This window comes from Neopsephotus bourkii, unplaced genomic scaffold (assembly GCF_033783945.1).
Source record: "Neopsephotus bourkii isolate Nb327-2 ecotype Australia unplaced genomic scaffold, CSIRO-AGI_Nbou_v1 NB_168, whole genome shotgun sequence".
Classification (NCBI taxonomy): domain Eukaryota; kingdom Metazoa; phylum Chordata; class Aves; order Psittaciformes; family Psittacidae; genus Neopsephotus; species Neopsephotus bourkii.
In genome coordinates, this window is record NW_026900684.1 from 18048871 (window position 1) to 18069599 (window position 20729).

General features: G+C 39.9%; 1 protein-coding gene across 5 annotated transcripts in view; it reads left to right on the forward strand.

Annotated features, from left to right (window-relative positions):
• The window catches only part of SH3D19 (SH3 domain containing 19), an 82679-nt gene that overhangs the window by 15243 nt on the left and 46707 nt on the right, over nucleotides 1-20729 (forward strand). For 3 of the 5 annotated variants that reach the window (XR_009728554.1, XM_061374023.1, XM_061374040.1), the window contains exon 2: nucleotides 2333-2372. The exons of 1 other annotated variant lie outside the window; for it this stretch is intronic. Coding sequence is in view for 1 of the 4 variants with exons in the window: in XM_061374023.1 (XP_061230007.1) it covers nucleotides 2333-2372 (40 nt within the window). In the remaining 3 variants the exon portion in view is untranslated. Of the gene's footprint in view, nucleotides 1-2052; nucleotides 2373-20729 lie in introns of those variants that run through there. One more of the 5 variants, XM_061374030.1, reaches the window with a different exon arrangement.

A 20729-nucleotide genomic window follows, 5' to 3' on the forward strand; every position in this document is an offset into this window, starting at 1 on the left:
TAACTTTCCACTCATTTCTCAACAGCATTAAATGTTTATACTTAAATTTTTTTCTAGTGAGAGCACACTTTTCAGTCGAAGTCATTCTTAGCAACAAGATACTTTGAAGAAGCTTGCAAAATAAACAGAGAAAAACAATGTCTCTGGTGTGAGCCTGTTTCTTCTGGGCTTTCATATTCAAGAGGTGTGTGACATTACTTGAATTGGTGCTCATGCATTGCCAGCATCTAGAATTGCAGAATTTAAGCACAAAATTGAAACATTCAGCTCTTTGAGTCTCTTGTTACATTTGATAATCAATTTTAAAAGATTAAGCTCACAATAACCTTAAACAGGAGCAGTTTTATTTCTACTTCAAAATGTTAACTGCATGCTTATATAATTTTATTTGCCTTTGTTCTTTTTCGTAAGACCAGTGTACATGTGGCTGACGTGCATTCACTATGTTTAGTGGTAAATAAAATATCTGAAAACAAAGGTAATGTTTTCCATTTCAACATTTCTATTAAACAAAAAGGAAAAGGGAATTGCATTGACTTCCGGAACGAGCAGGTTGTGGCAGTGTGGCCAAGCAGTGGTGGATCTACCAACTGGATGTGGGCTGAGGGGGAAAGCTCCCAGATGCTATATTTACATGTGCTCTGACTTCTTTTCTTCCTTCTCACTGTTTTATTCACACAATGTTTTAGAATTGGGAAGATATGTAACTTTAGAAGTGGCTGCATATGTAACAGGGAGCACTGGTAACAAGCCACACATAGCAAACAGATTTCAGTAGGAAGTCCTGCCTAGTTTTCTAAAATGCTCACAGGTAAGGAAGCTACATGAACAAACTATGAGGATGGAAGGAACCCTTCTGGGTGTCTTTGAACAACTGTTGCTGTAACTCTGGTTTGAGCTGTACCATCCTGTTTCCAGCTATCAGCATAGTGCATGGTGTGATGGAGATCACTGTGAGTCAGAAACACAATAAATTATACATTGTGTGGCTATGACAGCTCAGTAGGAACACCTATGAATAGAAAAAGCATTAGATACTTCTTTGAGCAGTGTTGATATGCAGTAATTTTTTACTGCTTTGATAAAAACATAATCAAATGAGCACTTAAAATGTGGAGAGGAAAATATTTCTTCTGTACATGAAATAAAACTACAGAAATAAATGTGTGTTAAGAGAAGAAATTTTATTTCAGAGGCAAGAGCTTTAAGCTTAAAAATTCAATCTGACTTTTTAAATTTTTTTTTAGGAAGACTTACTCTTCTGTAATGACAAGTTTTTTAGTGAAGTGTTTACTAACACAAGAAAAATAGCCTTCTGTTTAAAATACACACAGATGGAATCAGAAGCAAAATTACCACTGTCAAGGGAGGTTATATATAGCTGTAAGTGTATCCTTCTAATTGCATGGTGGATCTTTCCATAATAAATTATTAAAATTCCCTCTGATTTTAACATATATGTGTTTTAGGGGAACACAAATCACAATTGCTTCTTTCAGGTAGTTCAAACATTCATGTTATAAGAGATATTCTAGACTTACAATGTAAGTGATAATATGTGAACTCTAATAACACAATAGAGTGGTTATTTTGTAATACTTGCATGATAATTTAACTCTTACGAGAAGTGTATTATACTTTGCATATCAGAGCCTTCAAAAATAAGACTTCGAAATGTATCTAGAGATGGCTTTAGCAGCTGATAAATTGTTCATCAAAATAAGTTTGAGTTGATGTGATTGTATTGTTTAGATTTTTATTTGCAGGTCAATCTCATCGGTGCAAATAAGCTAATTGAAATGGAGGATAAACAAAACCCTTTCTAAAAGCACAGAAAGGATCAGTATCTAGAGCACCCAGAAACTGAAGAGTTAATGATGGGGCTGCACTGGATTCAGTGTATTTGCAGATGTTGCTGCAACCAACTGCTGATTTTATTCCCATCCTGTCAGGAACTCTGCCAGCCGTGATTCATGGAATGATTTTTTTGCGCTGAGTAATCTGTGGTTTTTCCTTTTTTCCTCTTCCCTCTCCTTATTTTTACCCTGAACTAAAGTCCTATTCATTTCAGCTAAAGGGAGGGGAAGCTTCCAAAGCATTAATACAAAACATTACATACACTGTGTTTTGACTAGAGGAACTTTAACAAACGTTAAACTTGCAGTAATTTTACATCGTCTCAGAGTAGTCCAGTGCAGAAAAACAGTTTTATGACAGAATTAGCTTTTGGTTTTGCTAGTCATATAGTGTCACAGTTCTTTTAAGACTTCTGTACTAGTATTGCTAAAGAACATCCAACTTTTGTGCTGATATTATGCCTCCTTTCTCACAGATCGCTCTGAAAGAAATAAACCAGACTGCCGCTCTTCAGGGTAAGAACCATGTTTCTGTATTTATTCTTCCCTTCTTTTCCTTTTTTTTTCTTAATTTTTTCCTTGTTTGGGATGAACTAGGAAATCGTCCAGAAAAATAAAATGCCATTCTTCTACTTCTCTGTTTTGGTAACAGTAATGACATACCAAAATAATTATCTTAAGGGTAATGTTTTTATATTCCTTACGGGCAAAATTTTCCAAGGAATTAACGGGGCTTATTAAACTGTAATTCTGCACACTTCAAATCCAAAGGCTTCTTTATGTATCACATACAGGGTTGTTTGGTAAAACTGTGGTTTAAGACAAGAAGCTCTTACGACTTTTGCTTCTTTGGATTGTTTGCTTCTGTAACAAGAAAAATAATTCTTGGTTCAGTCAAGAATAGCAACACTTTATTATTTATTCCATTAAACTCATAACCATCATACCTAAGGGCTTAATACAGAGAGAAACAGACAAATGGGTTGTAAACAAAACAGGCATGTGCACAAACATTTTGGATTTAGAATTTCCATCAGCAATTCCCATGAACTTCTCAGATACTGATTTGCAAGGCCACATCTTCCCTTTAGGTTCTGTAGTTCTCCTTCTTCTCCTCTTGTTTTTAAAAACAGTCTCATTCTCTTTTGCCTTATTTTTAAGCTCTCCCTTTCAACTCTCCACCAGGGAATAGGATCTCAGCCATATCCTGTGTTGGATAATGGGATTTTAATGAAGTAAAGTGATAGAGCAGACCAGCTAACACTGGCTCTTCCACTCCTTTTTGAAAAGCCTTTCCAAAGGATGCCCCTGGTGTCCAGCCTTCTGACATGACATGGCCTTTTCATTTGATTTTTACAGTCTGATTTTTTTTCTTTGTTATATTTTTATGGTACAGTGGGGTAGCTTTTATGGCTGGAAGAACAGAGGAAACTGTAGCCTTTTCTTATAGCACAGCTGATGAGTTGTATCTATTGTGTGATGCGATGGAAGAGAGAATGCTTTTCCCTTCCCTCCCTTATCCGCAACAGGACTGTAGCTGTTTCCAACAATGTGTTTAAGTTGCAGGGGAGTATTACCTACATTGCTTGTGTCTGCTTAAAACATCAGTGTATGTCCTAGTTTCCTTCTGTAATTAAAAATACTTGGCTTTTTTCTTCAAAATGATGCAGTTACATGCAGGTCTGCATGTCTGAAGTTTTACTAGATCATGTCATATTACAATATTGTCAAATCCAAGTCATTATCAAAAGGAAATCTGATTTTATAAAGATGTTTAGTTTAAGCTTGAAGCAGCTTCAGTCTGTTTCCTCTTCTTCTGGCTGGTCCTCCTCACCAGTACCATTTTGGTCTGGAGTATTTTAGAAGTTCTAATTTGGAGCCAAAAGCAAAGTGAAACTTCTGATTATTTTTTTTCCATGGAACAGGAATTTCACATGTTGGACCAGCCCTCACAATAGAACATTGCCCTCAGTTGTCTGGGTTACAAATTCCAAATTCTCATTTGGAAAACACAGGGAAATTAACAGTATGACGTAGGTGGCTCATAATGTTCAGAAAAAAGCAGCTCTCAACAGTCTTTTATTCCAACTAGTAGTGCATGTGCTTTCTAACCATGTATTATGTATCTTCTGCTCCCTTTTCAATCTCGCTGGCCATCATGTCATGATCGTTCTGCTTTCCAGGATGAGCTATGAGGAAGAAAAGTCATTGCTTAAAGAGTAGTGTGGTTTTATGTGCACCTCACTGCTGCTTCTAGGCTAGAGCAGGAGCAGCCTGCCTTACTTAGATGATGTACTGTGCTAATTGATATTGCTACACTCTGTGGTTCATTTCTCATTATAGTTGGAAGCATAACCCTGTGGCAACAAATTGCTGGATCAGATTCTTATCCCCAGTCTGGCCGTATCATGTCTGGGAAAAGAGTTGCAGCTGCATGAAGCCTAGAGCCCCTTGCTGTAAGAGCTGAGGGAAAACTAAATAGTGAAGTATGAAAGACTTTAATTAAAGTGCAAAGCACACTTCTTGTGTAACATGGGCAGCATTTCAGAGTAGTTTGAGTTCCATTTGGGACAGTTTTATGGCTTATGCCATGTTATAATGAGCTACTGCATGCACAACACTTTTCTCTCTGGGGACGGTTCATGACAAAGGAAAAAGAAAATAAAGTTGCTCAAGGGCATCTTGCCTACTTTCTTCTTGACCTGCATGTGCTGGGATGCATCTCTTAAAAGAGCAATGTGCCATCCCATTCATCATCTAAAGTGGAACAAAAATGATCCTGCAGATCTTTGTACTTGGACTTAAGGTCTAGTAACAAGAGTTCCTGTACTAGAATTACTATAAAATAGTGGAGATGAACATGAGAATAGTAGGTGACCAGATAAAGACCTATCCAGTGAACCTCAAGAAAGGTAGATATCCTAAGATGAAATAGTGGGTGTAGGTGTTTCCAAGAGAGAGACAGAGAAGTAGAAGTTTATTTCGTAAAAAGCCCTGGTGAGTTCTTGCCCAGCAGTCTTGATTAAATTAATCACAAATGTGGAACACTGGGATAAGAAGAGGAAAACAAAACCCAAATCCAACCACCACCACCGCCTCCTCAGGCTCTGTAAGGTTAAGTTTTAGTTTGGAACACGATCAGCTTAATAAACACGTGACAATATTTCTTGTGATTGCAGCAGTCTAAACTTGTCCTTTGCAACATCGTGTTCTTACATGTTTCTGTGTCTGTGTATTTCTAGATCAGCTTGTGCTTGAGTCTCCACAGTATGAGGGATAAAGTGCTCATATACAATGAAATAGGAAGAGTTTTAGAGCATATCTTGGACATAATTCATTTGCAGTGAGAAGCATATAAAAACCTGTTCTAGATAGAACAGTATAAAAATGACATTTAATATAGTTGTTTTTATTGTAAGATGATACCATTTAGATAATGCAGGGTGAAGCATGTTTATAGCGGTATCAGGATCTGTGACAAATGTTCTGGTGATGTCACTAGCCTAACAGATGTTTAGTGTGGAAGAAATGCTGCAAGAAGGTAGAGTATTCTGAGTGGTGATACTGTGATCTAGCATGACACTGGGAAGATATTTGGGGAGTGGGTGAATCAAAATGCATGGGTAATGTTTTAAAAGGAGGGAAACAGATACTAGATAATGCTCACAAAATTTGCATTAATGCACATTTGTCTCTTTTGGCAATTAGCAGCCATCTGGCATGCAGGAGAGTTTAGATAGAGAGGAGTAGCAGACCAGGGCCTGTGGATATCTTTTTCATGCACTGATTTTTTTGTTAAATATTAGCACATTAGTAAGATTAAAACAGATGGTCTCTGAATCTAAATAACGCTTATTGCTATGTTAAACTTTTATCAAAAAATGTTTAATTTCATGACCTAATACTAACCATCCTTTAATGGCTGCGTTTCAAACAGCGTTAAAGATATGTCTGTACTGGCAACTGTGATCTGTAATTATCATTATTTCTTGATTTTACTGTCAGGTCACCCAGCGTTGGCTCTGATAGCTTCAGGTCATGCACTGCTGTAGCACAGGTCAGTTAGGTGAAAAGAAGCAGCCCCTTTAGTCTGATGCTTCTAAAGGTTTTCAAACTCAAAATTATATGATGGGAATAGAACAGAAGATTTCAGGCATCCACATATTTGCAGCTAATCTCTGAACATGAGTAAAGCTCATAGAAGGAAGTAGATTAATTTCATTATGCTTTTGGGGTTTTTTTTTCCCTTTGGGGTAAGGATTATGAATCAAAAAATCCCTGAAATGCAGTCTTGTCATGTGATATCATTCACTGTAGCTGCCCTGACCTTGGAGATGAGAGGATGAAGGTAGCTAACACTGCAACAATTTATTGAGAGACTTAGTAGCATATCAATCAGTTGAAGAGATTTTGATTTCTAAAATCTAGGAGTCTACTGTGAAAGCTTGCCCTAGAATTGGGGAGGGAGAGAAAATAATTAGTTCATTTCTAGAAGTAGTTTCAAGGTTTTAACTGGCATATAGTCTGCCTACTGATTTTAATGTGGTTAAGTTCTTTGACAGCTGGTTGCCTTCATTTGATTGAACTAAATTGGTCTTTTTTATTTTAAATACATCAAGTCAACAATGCAAATAGACACAACCGCTCTTTTGTTCCTTTATAAAGGAGCACTTGAAGTAGCTGATCAAAGGGTCTATGGATCCCTTTAGTGAGGATCTGGTAAATGAAGCTGTCATTTTTATGAACGGCATTTTGTATCTTACTTTGGTTTTAGTTTTTCTTATGCAGCAGAATGCCATTAGTGAAGGCTTCTCTGCATTTCTGTATTTCTTCTGCTACATAATGTTGATCTTGTGAAGTCATGTTTAATAAATATTACAGTAATGGTCTAATTATATCTTAAGAATGTGAAAAAAAGTGAGAGGTGGTCTTGTACCCCTACTGAAGACCTGTACTTCTCTGTTGTGCCTTAGTCAAATCAGCAGTGTGGAGAAGCTTTTGGAGCTGCTGCTGCTTCTTCACTGAGAAATCACAGAATGGTGGAAACATTGGTGGTAAGGGACTTCTGCAGGTCATGTAGTCAAACGTCTTGTTCATAGGGGGAAGATCAGGCCAATGGATGTTTTTTTCTAGCCAAGTCTTGAAAACCACCCAGGATAGGGAGATTGAGCCACTTATTTGCAGCTCACTTACAGGCTGCTTGTCTGTCTTGTCCTAACTTGATTTCCAAATGATGATGCTGTGGGAGACAGTGTCAAAAGAATGAGTCTAAATCTAGCTCTTCAATTCAAACACTGGACCTACTTAATACCCAGAAGGACCAGATTCATTCCCACAAACATCGTGAAATATAGTTTTTCACTGCTGTCGTTCAAAAGTCTGATATTATCCACTGGCAGTGTCTGTATTACCTTGTCAATGCAGCTGTTCCACAAGCAAATGTCAAGCTTTTGCCCATCCACCCAATGTTATAGGCTGTAATACATATCTGAAGTTTCAGACTTTGAGCCTTGCTAATACTCATCTGGAAGGGAAGGGTTATGTGCAGAAGAAAGAATGAATGTTGGGGGATGATGCTCATTTCACTGTTACATTCTTGTTCTTTATATTTGGTTTTTATGATTTTTTAAGGCTTAGGAGTAGCAGGTTACTCTCAGTGTAAGCATTCTCTTAGGTAATGAAAAGAGCAATGTCCAACTTTTGTACACCCCCAGTAGGTCAGAAATTTATGTAATAAAAGGTGTCGAGTCTCCTTCCTAAACCCTTGGGGTGCAGTTTCATGATTGCCGTGATCTGAGTTTAGCCTGTGCCACTCCAGAAGGAAGGATCTCATTCCCTCCTTTGGGCTGTAATCAGTGCTCATGTGGTTAGCTGGATCAGAAGGTGGGCTCCATGGGAAAAAAAATAGCTGTGTCTCCACTTTACAGATGAAGCAGGTTCAGCAAAAGGGGCAGAGTAATTTCTTGCAAGTTGCACATAAATCAATAGCAGAGCTGGCAGCAGGGACTCAGTGTCCTGACTTTGTTGTTGGTATCTAAAAAGTAGGATCATGTGGCTCCATTTTTTTCATTCTGAGAGCTAAATTTTGGACTCAATCACTTGAAGCATGGTGCAATCCCACTAGTTAACTGTGGATTTAAAATGGTGAAATTTGAGATTGGAATCTGCTTATGTGTCTGTCTTTTGTTTATCATGTGTTTCTGGTCAGCAGCACGTGCTGTGCACGTCAGAGATATTCCTCCTGTGAGTAGAATAGGCCGGAGCAGTTTTGTGCAGTGGATTCCTTTGCCAAAATAAATCTTTACGTTTACTTTATTAATTGCAATGTTAATTTTCCCTGCTCAATTTATACTTATGTGTAAATGGGGGGGGGGGCTGTCAAAAAATCACAGGTAGAGCAGAGGAATAAATGGCAGATGGGTTCAGCTGAGTTGCTGGCAGTTGGGGATCATATGGGTATCTAGAGCCTGTGGGTATTTGTTTTAATGCTGCCAGTTCATCACTGCGTTGGGGATTTTTGGCTATTCATCTCACAGATAGTGGTAAAGAATTACTGTGAAGGATGCATCTTAGCCAGCCTTCCAGATTCCTTCTTCTTAATGAGAGAAGAGGGATTGGTTTTAATAAAAGAGCACTCTGTTCCTCGTTTCTGCTAAGGGAATTTTGAAGGACTGTTTGATTTGGTGTGCTGAACAACTCCTTCCGTTGTCTGGGCTGCCCTCCAGTGCTTATGCTAATTCATAATGGAAAATAATGCTGAGAATGAGATGGTTGGTGAAAGAATAAAAAGAAAGGTTCACCCTCCTTCTTCACTTAAAGGACTTCGGTGCTTTTTTGGGCATCTTGTGTACGTGAGCAAGTTTCACTTTCCAGTTGCCTTTCAGAAGAGACTCCTGCAGAATGTACTGAGGACAATCCAGATACAAGGCCACTCTCCTTGTGCATTAGAATTGTTTGGGGCATAAAAAGCCATGGTAGACCTCAGTTCTAGAAAAAGTGGTTTCAGGAAGCACACAATTACACACATCACAGGGTTTTTTAATCACGGAGCTTTCCTTTTTAAAGGCAATTCTGACCAGATTTCAAATTTTTCCTATAAAATGGCAATAATTCTCTTTAAAGAAAACATATGGCTTTGTCTTTTAACCCAGCTTTGAGGTGGATGGAAGAGGTGGGGAGAACTGGAATTCTCTGTTAATAAGTAACATGATGGACCAAATTAATCAGTCATGGTTATAATTCTGTTTCTTTATGATTATTCTTTTTTTCTCCCAAAGACATTTCTATAACAAATAGCACATGAAATTAATCTGATGGATGGGAAAAGCGCTGAAAGAGGGTTCTTTCCAGAAGTATTTGTAATAGGATCAAAGGAAACAGAGGAGGAGGAGCTGCTAAGGGAAGCCTTTGGGATAGGTGTCAGGGCTGAGGAAGGAGACTCAGCAGGTTGTATGTACACTTCAGGCTCAGAAGTAGCAGTAGTTTGGTTCTCTCTGAAAAAAAAAATAATTATGTTGATATTTTGAGAGTACTGGAGCTGATACTTGAGCTGTGATTTATTTCCCATAGGATTTAAATAGGTTTCTGTCTAGTTTAGAACAGTATCTACATTTTCCTTCACCTTTGGAATTTGAGTGGGAGAGCACAGTTTGCTGTTGTGTTGTGTTTGTTTCCATGGCCTCTTACTCAGCTGTGCACAAGAGAGAAGTGGTTGTTACTGCTTGTTTTTTTCTTTTTTTCTTACTGCTCACCTACTTTGTCATTTCACTGTAAGTTACTTTGGTGTCTACAGATCATTCTAGTACAGGTAATCGGTTACCTTAAGTAGCATCTAATTTTTGGCAGGTTGAGCATTGAAATGATTGATCAAGTACTCTTTCAAAGCATGTTACACTTGCATCCACACTACATCATGGGGAAAAAAATATTCCTAGCGAAGCCTGTCACATTGTTAGTTGCTTTCTTCCTACTTTATTTCTGTCTAATGCTTGCTGTGCAGTTTGCAGAGCTGTACTTTAGGCTCTGATCCTGTCATTTGTGAGACGTTGCATTTCTGATTTTGCTACAGGATTTCTCTTTTCAAAAGCAGGCTTTTGCTCACTGCAGGTACCTAGTTTTGACTATCTATGAGAAACCATAGCCTCACCTGAGCTAGTACTAGCCCTCAGTGCAGACAAGGATGAGCTGCTTTTGCATGTTTCCAGCTGCTTAAGCTTCAGGAAGAGATCTATGATTCAGTGGTAGAAAAAGTCATGTTGCCTGATTCCTTGGAAGCAACAACCAAGGCAGGTCACCAGCAGGTCCCTTGCTACAGATGACTGAAATTAGACCACACAACCTTAAATGTGGAAAGTATTCATATAAGTATGGTCTTTGTAAGTCTACATAGCCACATCTGAATCTTGGGAGTATTGTAATGAGAGGTTTGTTGTCTGTTCAGGGTATGTAGTGGACATTCCTATCTCCTGAGGCTTGAGGCAAAGGTTGACTTCTAATTAAAGAGAAGGTCCAAATCTAATCATAGTGTTGCAGCCACAAACAATTATTACTTTGTTAAATCTCTCTTTTGAACTACAGCATAATATCAAGTTCAAGTGAAAGAAGTACATCAGTGATCTCATGTTATATTAAGCAATATTTTTTTCTTGGAATAAATGTTTAGTCAAAAGCAATAGCTTTGGTTTTACTATTATAATTCTTCTAGTCCATGTTATCTGGGCTTCTGCTTCTCCATCCCTTCACACACCAGCATCTAGTATTAATATAGCTTAAGTTCAAATAATTCTAATATCATTTTATGATTGGATGAATTCAGGAAGTTTCTTCCCTCTCCCAAAAACCAAATTTCTTTTGGGCAGCTTTTAAGACCATTGTGTTTCTATTTCCCCTTCTAAAATATTAGGTCTGTGCTGATGGGTGAAGGTTAGACAGCTAGGAAGGAAGAGGACAGTATCATGGTCCAAGTACAGTCGTGACAGCTGCAGGAGAGGCTTTGTCACCACACCTTACTGCTGTATAGGACAGAAGATTATTTGCATTACTGCCAAATCTATCTTCTTCTTTCTGAGGCTGTTGACAAGGAAATGTGTTCTGTTACATGAACATTTTACAGTGTAAACAGACTACCAATGCTTTTTGTTAATAACAGCATTTTTTTTTCGACCTAGGACAGATCTGAAATGACAACACAGTTTTCTGTATTTCCTTTAATTACTATTCCCATACTGTCTTTTGTATTTTTTTTTTAATTATGTCTGTTAGTATTTGAATTGACAAAATGTGTTTGTTAGTGAGTAACTGCTTTGCTGAAGGCACTAAACAGGTATTTTGCGCTAAACAAAGATGTACTTGAATGGAGATACAAAGCAAAATCATTAACATTCCTGGAGGGCATAAAACAGAATTATTTTAACATTTAAAAAAATACTCAGAATTTTCAAATGTCTTTAAAATTAACCCAGAATTTGTCCTTCTGTGTTGAGATTTATCTTAGAGTCATAGAATCATTTAGTTTGGAAAAGACCTTGAAGATCATCAGGTCCAACCATTAACATAACACTGCCAAGTCCACCACTAAACCATGTCACCAAGTGCCACATCTACACATCTTTTAAATACCTCCAAGGATGGTGACTTACCCACTTCCCTGGGCAGGCTGTTCCAGTGCTTGACAACCCTTCCACTGCAGAAATTTTTCCTACATCTTTTTTTACAGGGAGACAACCACTTCCCTAGTCCTGATGGACATAGTGTTTCTGCTACAAGCCAGGATGCTCTCTTTCCATAAGCCCTGCTAACTCCTGTGCAAAGATCCTTCTCCCACTTTGAGATGGGTGTACCGCATTTGTGGCCAGCAAGGCTGGTGTCATGTGAACTGACCCATGATCAAAAACTCCTAAGTTGTGCCGGTGACACCAGTCTCATAGCTGGGTATTGATCTGCTCGCTTTTTCTGTTTCTTCCGTCATCATTTCCTACAACTGGAAGGATAGAAAAGAAAACTGCTTGTGCTCGTGAACCCTTAACCAGTCATCCCAAGGCCCTGAAGTCTCAATTGCTCTTGGGTTTCTTGTTGCAACTTCATTGCTGCCTACCTGAAAAGTCAATAATGGACAATCATCTGAGTGCCATAGCAGGGTAGGAAGCTTCCTCTTCTCATATTTAACCAAGGCTTCTGGGAGGCACCAGACTTCCCTAAGAAGTGGATCTGGTCTGCATATTGAGCTATCCGTTTCCTTCAGAAAAGGGTCTTGTATGACTGCAACCCATCTGTTTTCTTTCATGGAAGCAGTTTTGATGCAGGGTACAGGCTGACTTTACCTTGGCGACTCCTCTATGCTAGGTAAACCATCGTCTTCATTATTGTTTCCTCGCACTTGTGGAACTTCATAGCTTTTGTGCAAGGGCACTTGAGCAGGTGGGGCAGTCACAGAGGGGATGCGCCTGCTGCTCCAGACAGGAACTTGTTGCCATTGTCCCCTGTACCTTAAGTCACTACATTCAGCCAGGTGGACAAAGGATAGGGAATCTTCCCTATCATAGAATAGGATCTGTCAAAGGATCCTTTTGATCATCAAGTTCCAATCCCCCTGCCATGGGCAGGGACACCTCACTCTAACCCATGTCACCCAAGGCTCTGTCCAGCCTGGCCTTGAACACCGCCAGGGATGGAGCATTCACAACCTTCTTGGGCAACCCATTCCAGTGCCTCACCACCCTTACAGTAAAGAACTTCTTCCTTATATCCAACCTAAGCTTCCCCTGTTTATGTTTTAACCCATTACCCCTTGTCCTAGCACTACAGTCCCTAATGAAGATCATTCTGTCTGCCTGTTGGGCCTGTCTCAGGGAAGGTGGGGTGTAGGTGAAATAGTCTGTGCCTCCCTTGCACTCCCTCATACTCCCCACCCTCCTTGCAGAGCTCTTGTCACTAAGCAGAGGAGTTCCTCCACATGGGCACACCTTCCACAGGCATGCTTACTGCTGCTGTCCGATACTGGCACAAGAGCAGGGCACACCCAATGCTTGTCACTGGGGTGGCAGTGTATTCCCACCAGAGCTCTGTCTGAGCAGCCACGTCAGTTGTGGTGGGTGCAGAGCTCAGGGAGGCCATGACTTTCTGCTGGGTGGGTACCATTGATCCCTGGGGGAGCAGGCAGGGCATCAGCACCCTTCTGTGTGAAGTGCTGCACAAACCAGCTGATGGGCCATGCTCTGCTCACTAGGGCTCCATAAGGCCTTCTTTTGTAGGTGTGAGTGGTTTGGCTGCTGTTGCTACTGGTCCAGCCCAGGTCCTGTCTGCTACTGTGGTATGAACTGTGGGTTCCTGCTGGCTGTTCGCTCCCCTGAGGTTCTCCAGTTTGGGAACCCCTCTTTGCATTATGCTAGAGTGCTCTGTTGCCAATCGTGCCAGCACCAGAGCCACTCACCTTGGCAACTGATCCTATTAGAACTGAAGTATTGTTAAAATGGCAAAGCCTTCAGACAGGTGACATCCTTTCATCCTAAAAGACAAGTACGAGTGTAAAGGTGGTCTTTATGGAGCATACCTATTCCAGTATTGTTATTCTATCTTTGCTTATTTGTGAAAAAGAAGCCTAAGGAAGGAGATAAGGAAAAAGCAATTGTGCATTGGAAAGTATCGATGCATTTTGTCAGCATCCAGATTTGTATGGCTCAGAGCCTCTGAGAGGGGATGCTTGGTATTTAATAGCGCTCAACGGGGTTTCTATATTTATGGTTTTTTGATTAGTATACACTTTAGTACCCATAAAATTTTGTGGCAAGCACTGCCACAACTTAACCTCATCTTTCATGTTTTCAAGGCTCTTTTGACTCTTTCAAACTTGGTATCTGCTAGTTTTATATAATGCTTTCTATATCCTGTAGTGTAAGAGGCTGAGCTGCCATTTCCTATAGCTTTGCTACTTCTTGTGAAAGGCAAAATGCCAGTGTTCTGGGTTTAAATGGATAGTGTTAATCAATTAGGCAGTCTTAAGGAAAAGGTCATTATTACTTTTGGAGGCCCAGAGGCATGGTAGCAAGGGAAAAGGGAGATAAGGTTATTGGCTGATACGAGGGAAAGGACAGGAAGTATTCATTGCCTTTGGAGTAAAGAGCATCACTGAGAGTGGAGGTTACAGAAATTACCTGTTGTGTTATCTGAATCCAGAGCCTTTAAGCTGTACTGGAGACTTAAAAAAAAAAAAAAAAAGAAAAAAAAAAGAAAAAAAAAGTCATTTTCTAAGCCTGTAAAGACTTGAGATCAAATATCAGAGGTCAGAGATTCAGTGGGTTTTATGAGAGTAGGGTAGCCACACTAGTCCCTGTTTTTTCTGTTCTTTTGGTCACATGAATAAGCTGAATCTGATACTTAGTGTCTCTTTCATTTCCTCTGTCTAATTTGTCTGATAGCATAGGTGCACTGATTGAAGCGCATGGAGGAGCATATGAAAGAGCTGTGTGTCTGGGGGATTCTTACAGTCTAGGGAGGGGTGCTGATTTTCGTGGCTATGAAATACTTTGGCAAGTTATCTTTCGTAACTGTTGCTCCATCAAGGTCTGGTTCAGCCTGTTCTACAAGTTGTTTGTTTCTGAAGCTGAATTTAGTTGAGTGGTGAAGGTGATGATAATGATTATTTCTTCCAAGCTCTAACCATCCATTAGAGGCTGCCATATTTATTGATTTGCTATATAATTTGTGGTCCATGATGTTGTAAGACAGCTAAGGTGTATGAATGAGGGTAGAGGAAGTTTCCCTTGTCTTGTAGTATGTTTGCGTAGTGACTTACTCAAAGATGAGATCTGTTTCATTGGAAAAATGCCCCCAGAAGTTAAAGGCCTTCTCTCAGTTTTTAAGGTAGGTATTTTGAGTGCTTTTACGGGAAATTCAGTGCTGTGCCTGCCTATCAGGGTTTTGCAGTGTGTTTGAAATAGGTGCAGGTTTTGTAGATACAGGTTTAAATATCTGTTTCACTTTGATGGTTGATGCTTCTATTTCACACCTGGAAAAGATTCGAGTATGTAAAAACTTGGCTGGTTTTGCCCGCCTTGGGCTAACAAAGATTTTACCTTTCCCTCTATACACTGTACCTTGCATACATCCTTGTAGAGTCAGGATTGCAAGACTTGAAAAGTAAACTTTGATACTTATCTTTGGTTGACCTTAATCTCAGAGTTGCTGGATCTTTGTGAATGAATAAAATAGGAGTGCAGTGTAAGGTCATGTTTAAACACTGTAGACCTACAGATGTATGGTTTGTTGTTACTTAATGACAGTTTCTGACAAATGGTTTTCTGTATTTTGTAACCAAAAGCTCGTCAGTATCTGTGGTATAGAAGAAAAGGAAGCATTTCAGTGTTTTTTGGAGAAACAGCAAGGGAAGAGTGTGTAAGGCAAACATGCCATTTCTCTGACTGGTCTGCATGCAGGGCACTTGCTGGCAAGACAGGTCTAGTGAAGGGTGTGGTTATAAGGTTTTATTTTACAATGTCTGTGCACTGTGCATTCTGTAAGGGCTGCTCTTACATGTTCATGGACCTCATGTACTGTAGGGTGTAACTGGGTGAGTCAGCAGTCCATTGGAACAAGATGTGATCACACATGAAGATAGTTTTACTTTTGTGAAGCTTTAATATGTGAGGGCTGAAAATGGGTGTTTCTGCCTCTTCTTTAATTATTTTAATATAAATGGCTAGTTTGAAGCCAGTAAACCTTTTTATGATGACCTTGTAATATTCTTGCATGCAGTTTTTTATTGTTGGTTCACATTTACAGTGTAGGTTTTTGTTTCCTGTTTCTTGTTTTTAAGTGCTAAGACTTCACTGTATTTTATGCATATGTATCAATACATCTGTCTTATAAACTATATCTTCACAACAAATGTCTTTGCTCTCAACATATCTATATTGTTTTAATCTACAGTTAAAACAATGAGGAAATTCCTTTTGTTTTCTCACTCGGATAAAGCTTGAACTCCAGCACATTTCAAATTCTGATGGCCCACAAAGAAGTTGAATTAGGCTAAAGGAACATGGAAATCTTACGAGATGGGACTTGTCAAATAGTTCAGCATTGGCCATTGTTATACTTCGAAATTCTCAAAGGTGCTCAGCTGATTTTTTTGGCACTGAGGTCATACTAGTATCCAACACTTCTGGTAATCCCATTCTGTGGCTTCAGTTGAACTTTACATTTTGGATGGTTCTCAAATGACTCTCTTTTGTATTCCAGAGCTGACTAGGCAGGATCCAGACACTGCTGAGTGTAGAAGCTATTTGGTACTGTCCTTTGGAAGTGAGACTCAATTATCCATCTGCCAGAGGTCTTAAGATGCCTCAAGATTCCCCAGGAACTCCTTTCTTATACATGCACTAGTTTTCTTCTCAAAGGATGCACAATAGTTGAAGCAAATGGGTGTCTATTTTACAGATTATTTTTACACAGGAAACAAACAGATCTAGAGAAAATAAGAAATACCTATACCTTGTTCCCGTGATTTGATTGCTGATCTGAAGTCTTTGAAGTCTGTATGCTTGCAAGCACTTCAGCCTTCCCCTCTGGATTCCTCACCTCCAGCTCATGCATCCTGTGGGTCATGCTGAGTTCTTACCCTTGTGGTCAGCGCCCTTTAATTCATTTGTTGCTCTCTGGAGCCACGTTCTGTTGTGTTTCTATACCTAAGCTTCTCAGCCTCTTTTCAAAAGGCCAGCCAAAATACATTTCATTACTTTGGGTGATTTAACACCCCTGTCCCTTCCCTGTTCTTTTCTCTGCTGACCTGTAGGTAACAGATTTTGTAGGGGGTTTAAATACTGTTGTAAAGTGAGTGTTACCTGTTTTGTTAGTAATCACTATTAATGCTTTTATTCATATGAGTACATTCACATGCCGCTTTTCCCCTTTACAAAACCTAACACTATACGTATCTGTTCTGTGAAGTACATAACTGATTTGAAGAAAATCTAATATCCATACTTAATAATAGTTAAAGCCCTGTAAAAGTATATTGAATCCTGTGTATCCAGATCTACAGATTTTCTCTATGCCTTTGTCCTGTTCATCCCTCGTGATTAAACCAGGTTTTATTAATCTGTGATGTCAATTACAAAGGTGCTGGAGCTCATTCAGCCACCAGATTGTATTTGATGTATAGGGATGTATGAAGCAAGCAGAATGTCCTGTCAGTGGCTAGAGAGGTCTTTGATTTACTGGCTGAAATGCAACTGCAAATATTTGATCCAAAGAGCCATTCTTTAACTGTAAAAGTAGGACACTGTCATCTTTCCCCATTCGCAAATGAAAGAAACTACATAGACTTTAATGGTAAGGAATTTCTATCAGAAGAATATGCCGTTTACCTTTGTTTCATCTGAAAGAGCTGTTTGTTCCCTTCACTTTTTTAACACTTACTTTTGAGCTTGAGTATGTTGCTGTCTGGGGCCAAATATCCTGTCACTATCACTATGACAATTTAGTGATACATGCATTTACATTTACAGTACTACATTGCTATTGTTATTAAAATTATAGATGCTTTCTACTGATAGAAATATTTACTACCAAGGTTAAATTGTCATTAAAGCATAAATACTAGTTACTGATTTTAATCAAAACATACTAGCAGGGTTATCACAACAGATGAACCTTCTTAGCTGTTACGGGAATGCCAAAGTCTTCAATAAGCAGAGCCCTTATTGGGAGCTGAAGTCAGTCAATATACAATGAAGACTGAGAATACCTTGAATCATGCTCTAAGGATTTGCCTTTCTGGAATGGACGTGTGCATACAGTTATCTTCAGGGGCAAGGTGCAGTTCTGCTCAGGTTGTTGTCTGTAAGAAAATACTAGGGGAAGTCTAGCTGGCGTGCCTGTAGCCCTGGATCAGGAAGAAGTTAATTCAGGGTGACTCAGATTCACAAAAAACTTGAGATGTGTTCCAGCTTTAATATCTAAGCTGGACATTATTAAGTGTGGAAGCTGCTGCAGCCTCATGACTTCTAGTTTGCTGTGAGAATCGGAGTGTGAAATGTTACCATCTGCTGCAATGATCTGCTTTGACTTCCTGCCTGTGTTCTGCCTTGAAATTGAAGGTTCAGTTGCTAAAATATGATTTCCAAGTATGACAGTGACAAGCACATGAATATGTAATAAATGGTTGAAGAAACAGCTAGAGAGCAATTCCTGAAAGGATTTCCCTTTGCTGGTTAACGTGAGCTGTTTTAATTAGCTGAGCAGCTGGATTTTTGCTGCTTCTTAACTACATCCTCTCTTGTCCAGACAGCGGGAAGTCGCAGTTGCAGCATTCATTATGTGATGCAGAAGCAGACATCCTCAGCATAGTGATGAGGATTGAATTGTCACTGGACTTAATTACTGGTTCAGGATTACTTCATTTTGGGGCTAGACGCAAGAGAGAAGTAAAGTTGTACCAGGTGAGCCTGGTTTTCTGGTGGACCAGATCTGTAGTACCGAGCATGAGATTTCTTATGTGACTGTATCTCTGCTAGCCTCCTGTGCATACAGGGCCATGACAATACTCATGCTTTAGCAGAGAATGTCTTCATTTTACAGAGAAGCCACTGTGGTTCCAGGCTACTGCCAGCTGCTTTTTTCTGGTGCTTGTCTGATCTCCCAGAGAGCCAATCTTTATGACCCTGACCAACAGGGAAAAAAAAAGAGTCATTAGCTGATAGTAAAGAGTGAGAAGAACAGCTGACCAGAGGCATAGTCAGTATTTGGTAATTTGCTGTCAGGTTAGCTGCTGCGTCATGGACTTAAGGTTTGTTTTTGTGAGTAGAGGCCAAGCTGCTTACCCCAGGACTGCCCAGCCTCCCTGTTTGCTCCCACCACTTCTCCAGTGTAACCCTGGTGCTCCTGTGGCCCTGCAGCCAGCTGGAGCAGTCGGCCTCTCTGGCTGAACACTAATTGTGATGCTTGGGCCGGGATTGTTTGTTGTTAGCAAAATCACATGGCTGATCCCGCAGGCTTGTGACCATGTCAGCGCTAACACGAGAGAGCTCGTGGAAGTGGTGAGTGTGGGGATGGCTGTGCAGTCTGTGCTTTCCTTCACTACTGGGCAAACTGCACCTAGGGTCTGTGTGTTGTGTCACCTAATTTACACGTATCTGTTGAAGGACTAGGAGTCCTCTGCAGTGGAGGCATTGAAGAGTTTGATCACTGTGAATACATTTTCAGTGCACATTTACTTAATCCATAGGATTACTACAATTCTGTCTACTGTATCCACATCATGAACATGAGATAGCTGTGACTCTTCTGTCCTAACTTTGTGAGCTTTTTAGTTGAACTAATACGTCTGTTTTCGGCCCACTGTCAGGGCGGTGATAAATCTGATCTTCTGCACCACCCTTAATGTAACTATAAGGTTACTAATATTTTTCTGTGACTCAGCTTGCAGTGAAATCATCATTTAGGTGACATTTTAAATATTTTGTGTTTGGAATAATGTCTTCTAATAAGGTTTTTAAGTGTTACACTGTAGTACACTGCCTGTTACAAAGATGGCACGATTTCTAAAGCAACTGAGGGGAATATTTGATGCCTTTTCTTAAACTAGTGTTTTGCCTCACAGTCATTTCAACATCAGCAATTTAAAAATCCCTGGCTCACATTCCAAGAAGTCACAAGACAGTAAGAATAGAAACATTTGAACTTTCTTTACCCTGTGTGCTGTGTATAAGACAAGATCTATATCCATGACAATTAAAATTATGTTTAAAAGCTTTTACACAGGTATGTGAACTTAAGGAACAATACTTTAGAAAAGCTTTGTATAACATGACATGAAAGATAAATTTTGAGATTTGGCAGCAGATAGTTCAGTGCATTCATTTTTAGAACAACTGTTCCTTATTTTTCACTCTCTTTTTTCCCCACTAGGCTTTTGTGTATGACTAGAGTGATATATAAAATCAGTTTTCCTGTAGAACTCGTTGTTATGTCAATGATAAAGAAACCAAAGGTCCTGGTTCTGATAAAAGGAGCAGGCATTCTGGAGGATTGCTCAATTCCTGCTGAGAATCACATGCAAGCCAATAGGAGACTAGTGAAAGTGGATGAAGGAGAGATGCTGAGACAGGATTGTAGCTTGGGGTGTCTTGTATCCCAGGCAGTACCACAACCTAGGGGGTAGAAGGCTGTAGATGACCTAGGGAGACACCCCACCTTTTATATGGCTATGCTCAGGGGCTGGAGGGAGCAATCAGAAGGCAGTACTGCCTGTGCTCTCTAGAGGCAGGTAAAGCCGAGGCCTCCTCTGCCTGTTTGCACTCTGCAGCAGAGCTGACTGGTCCATGAGATGCCCTCGGCTGGGCTGGAGCCACTACTGCTCCTGAAACAGCTAGAAGACCTGTGAGTGAAGAGGTAACCCAGAACCTCCTGACCTCTTTCCTTGGTTGAATGCTGCCTTGCTCCAGGCACACACAAATCCCTGCCTGCTCACAGGGAGATGCCTGTGGGATTTGAGCTTTATTCCACTCAAACAGTGCCTCCCTTCCTCTGCTGTGTGGGGACTGTTCAGGAGAGTGATACTCACACACTGCTGTGTTAGGTCAGGAGTCATCCTGCAGGAACAGGCCTTTGAGAAATACTGTAGCTACACTGGAGTTGTGTTTGATGAGAGACACTGCTCAGTGCAAGTAAAGTGTCAGAGCAGAGCCCCTAATGAGGAAGAGACCATGGTTTATACACAATTAAGTGCACTTACTCGACTAAATAGTTTACAGCTCTTTACCCAGTCTATTTGGTGGCAAATTTATTTCCCCAGTATACAGACCTGAAAGATGTTTTTGAAGTGTTCTCCTCAAGTGTTTATATTTAGAAAATCTGTCCTTGAAACCCAGAGTAAAGCCT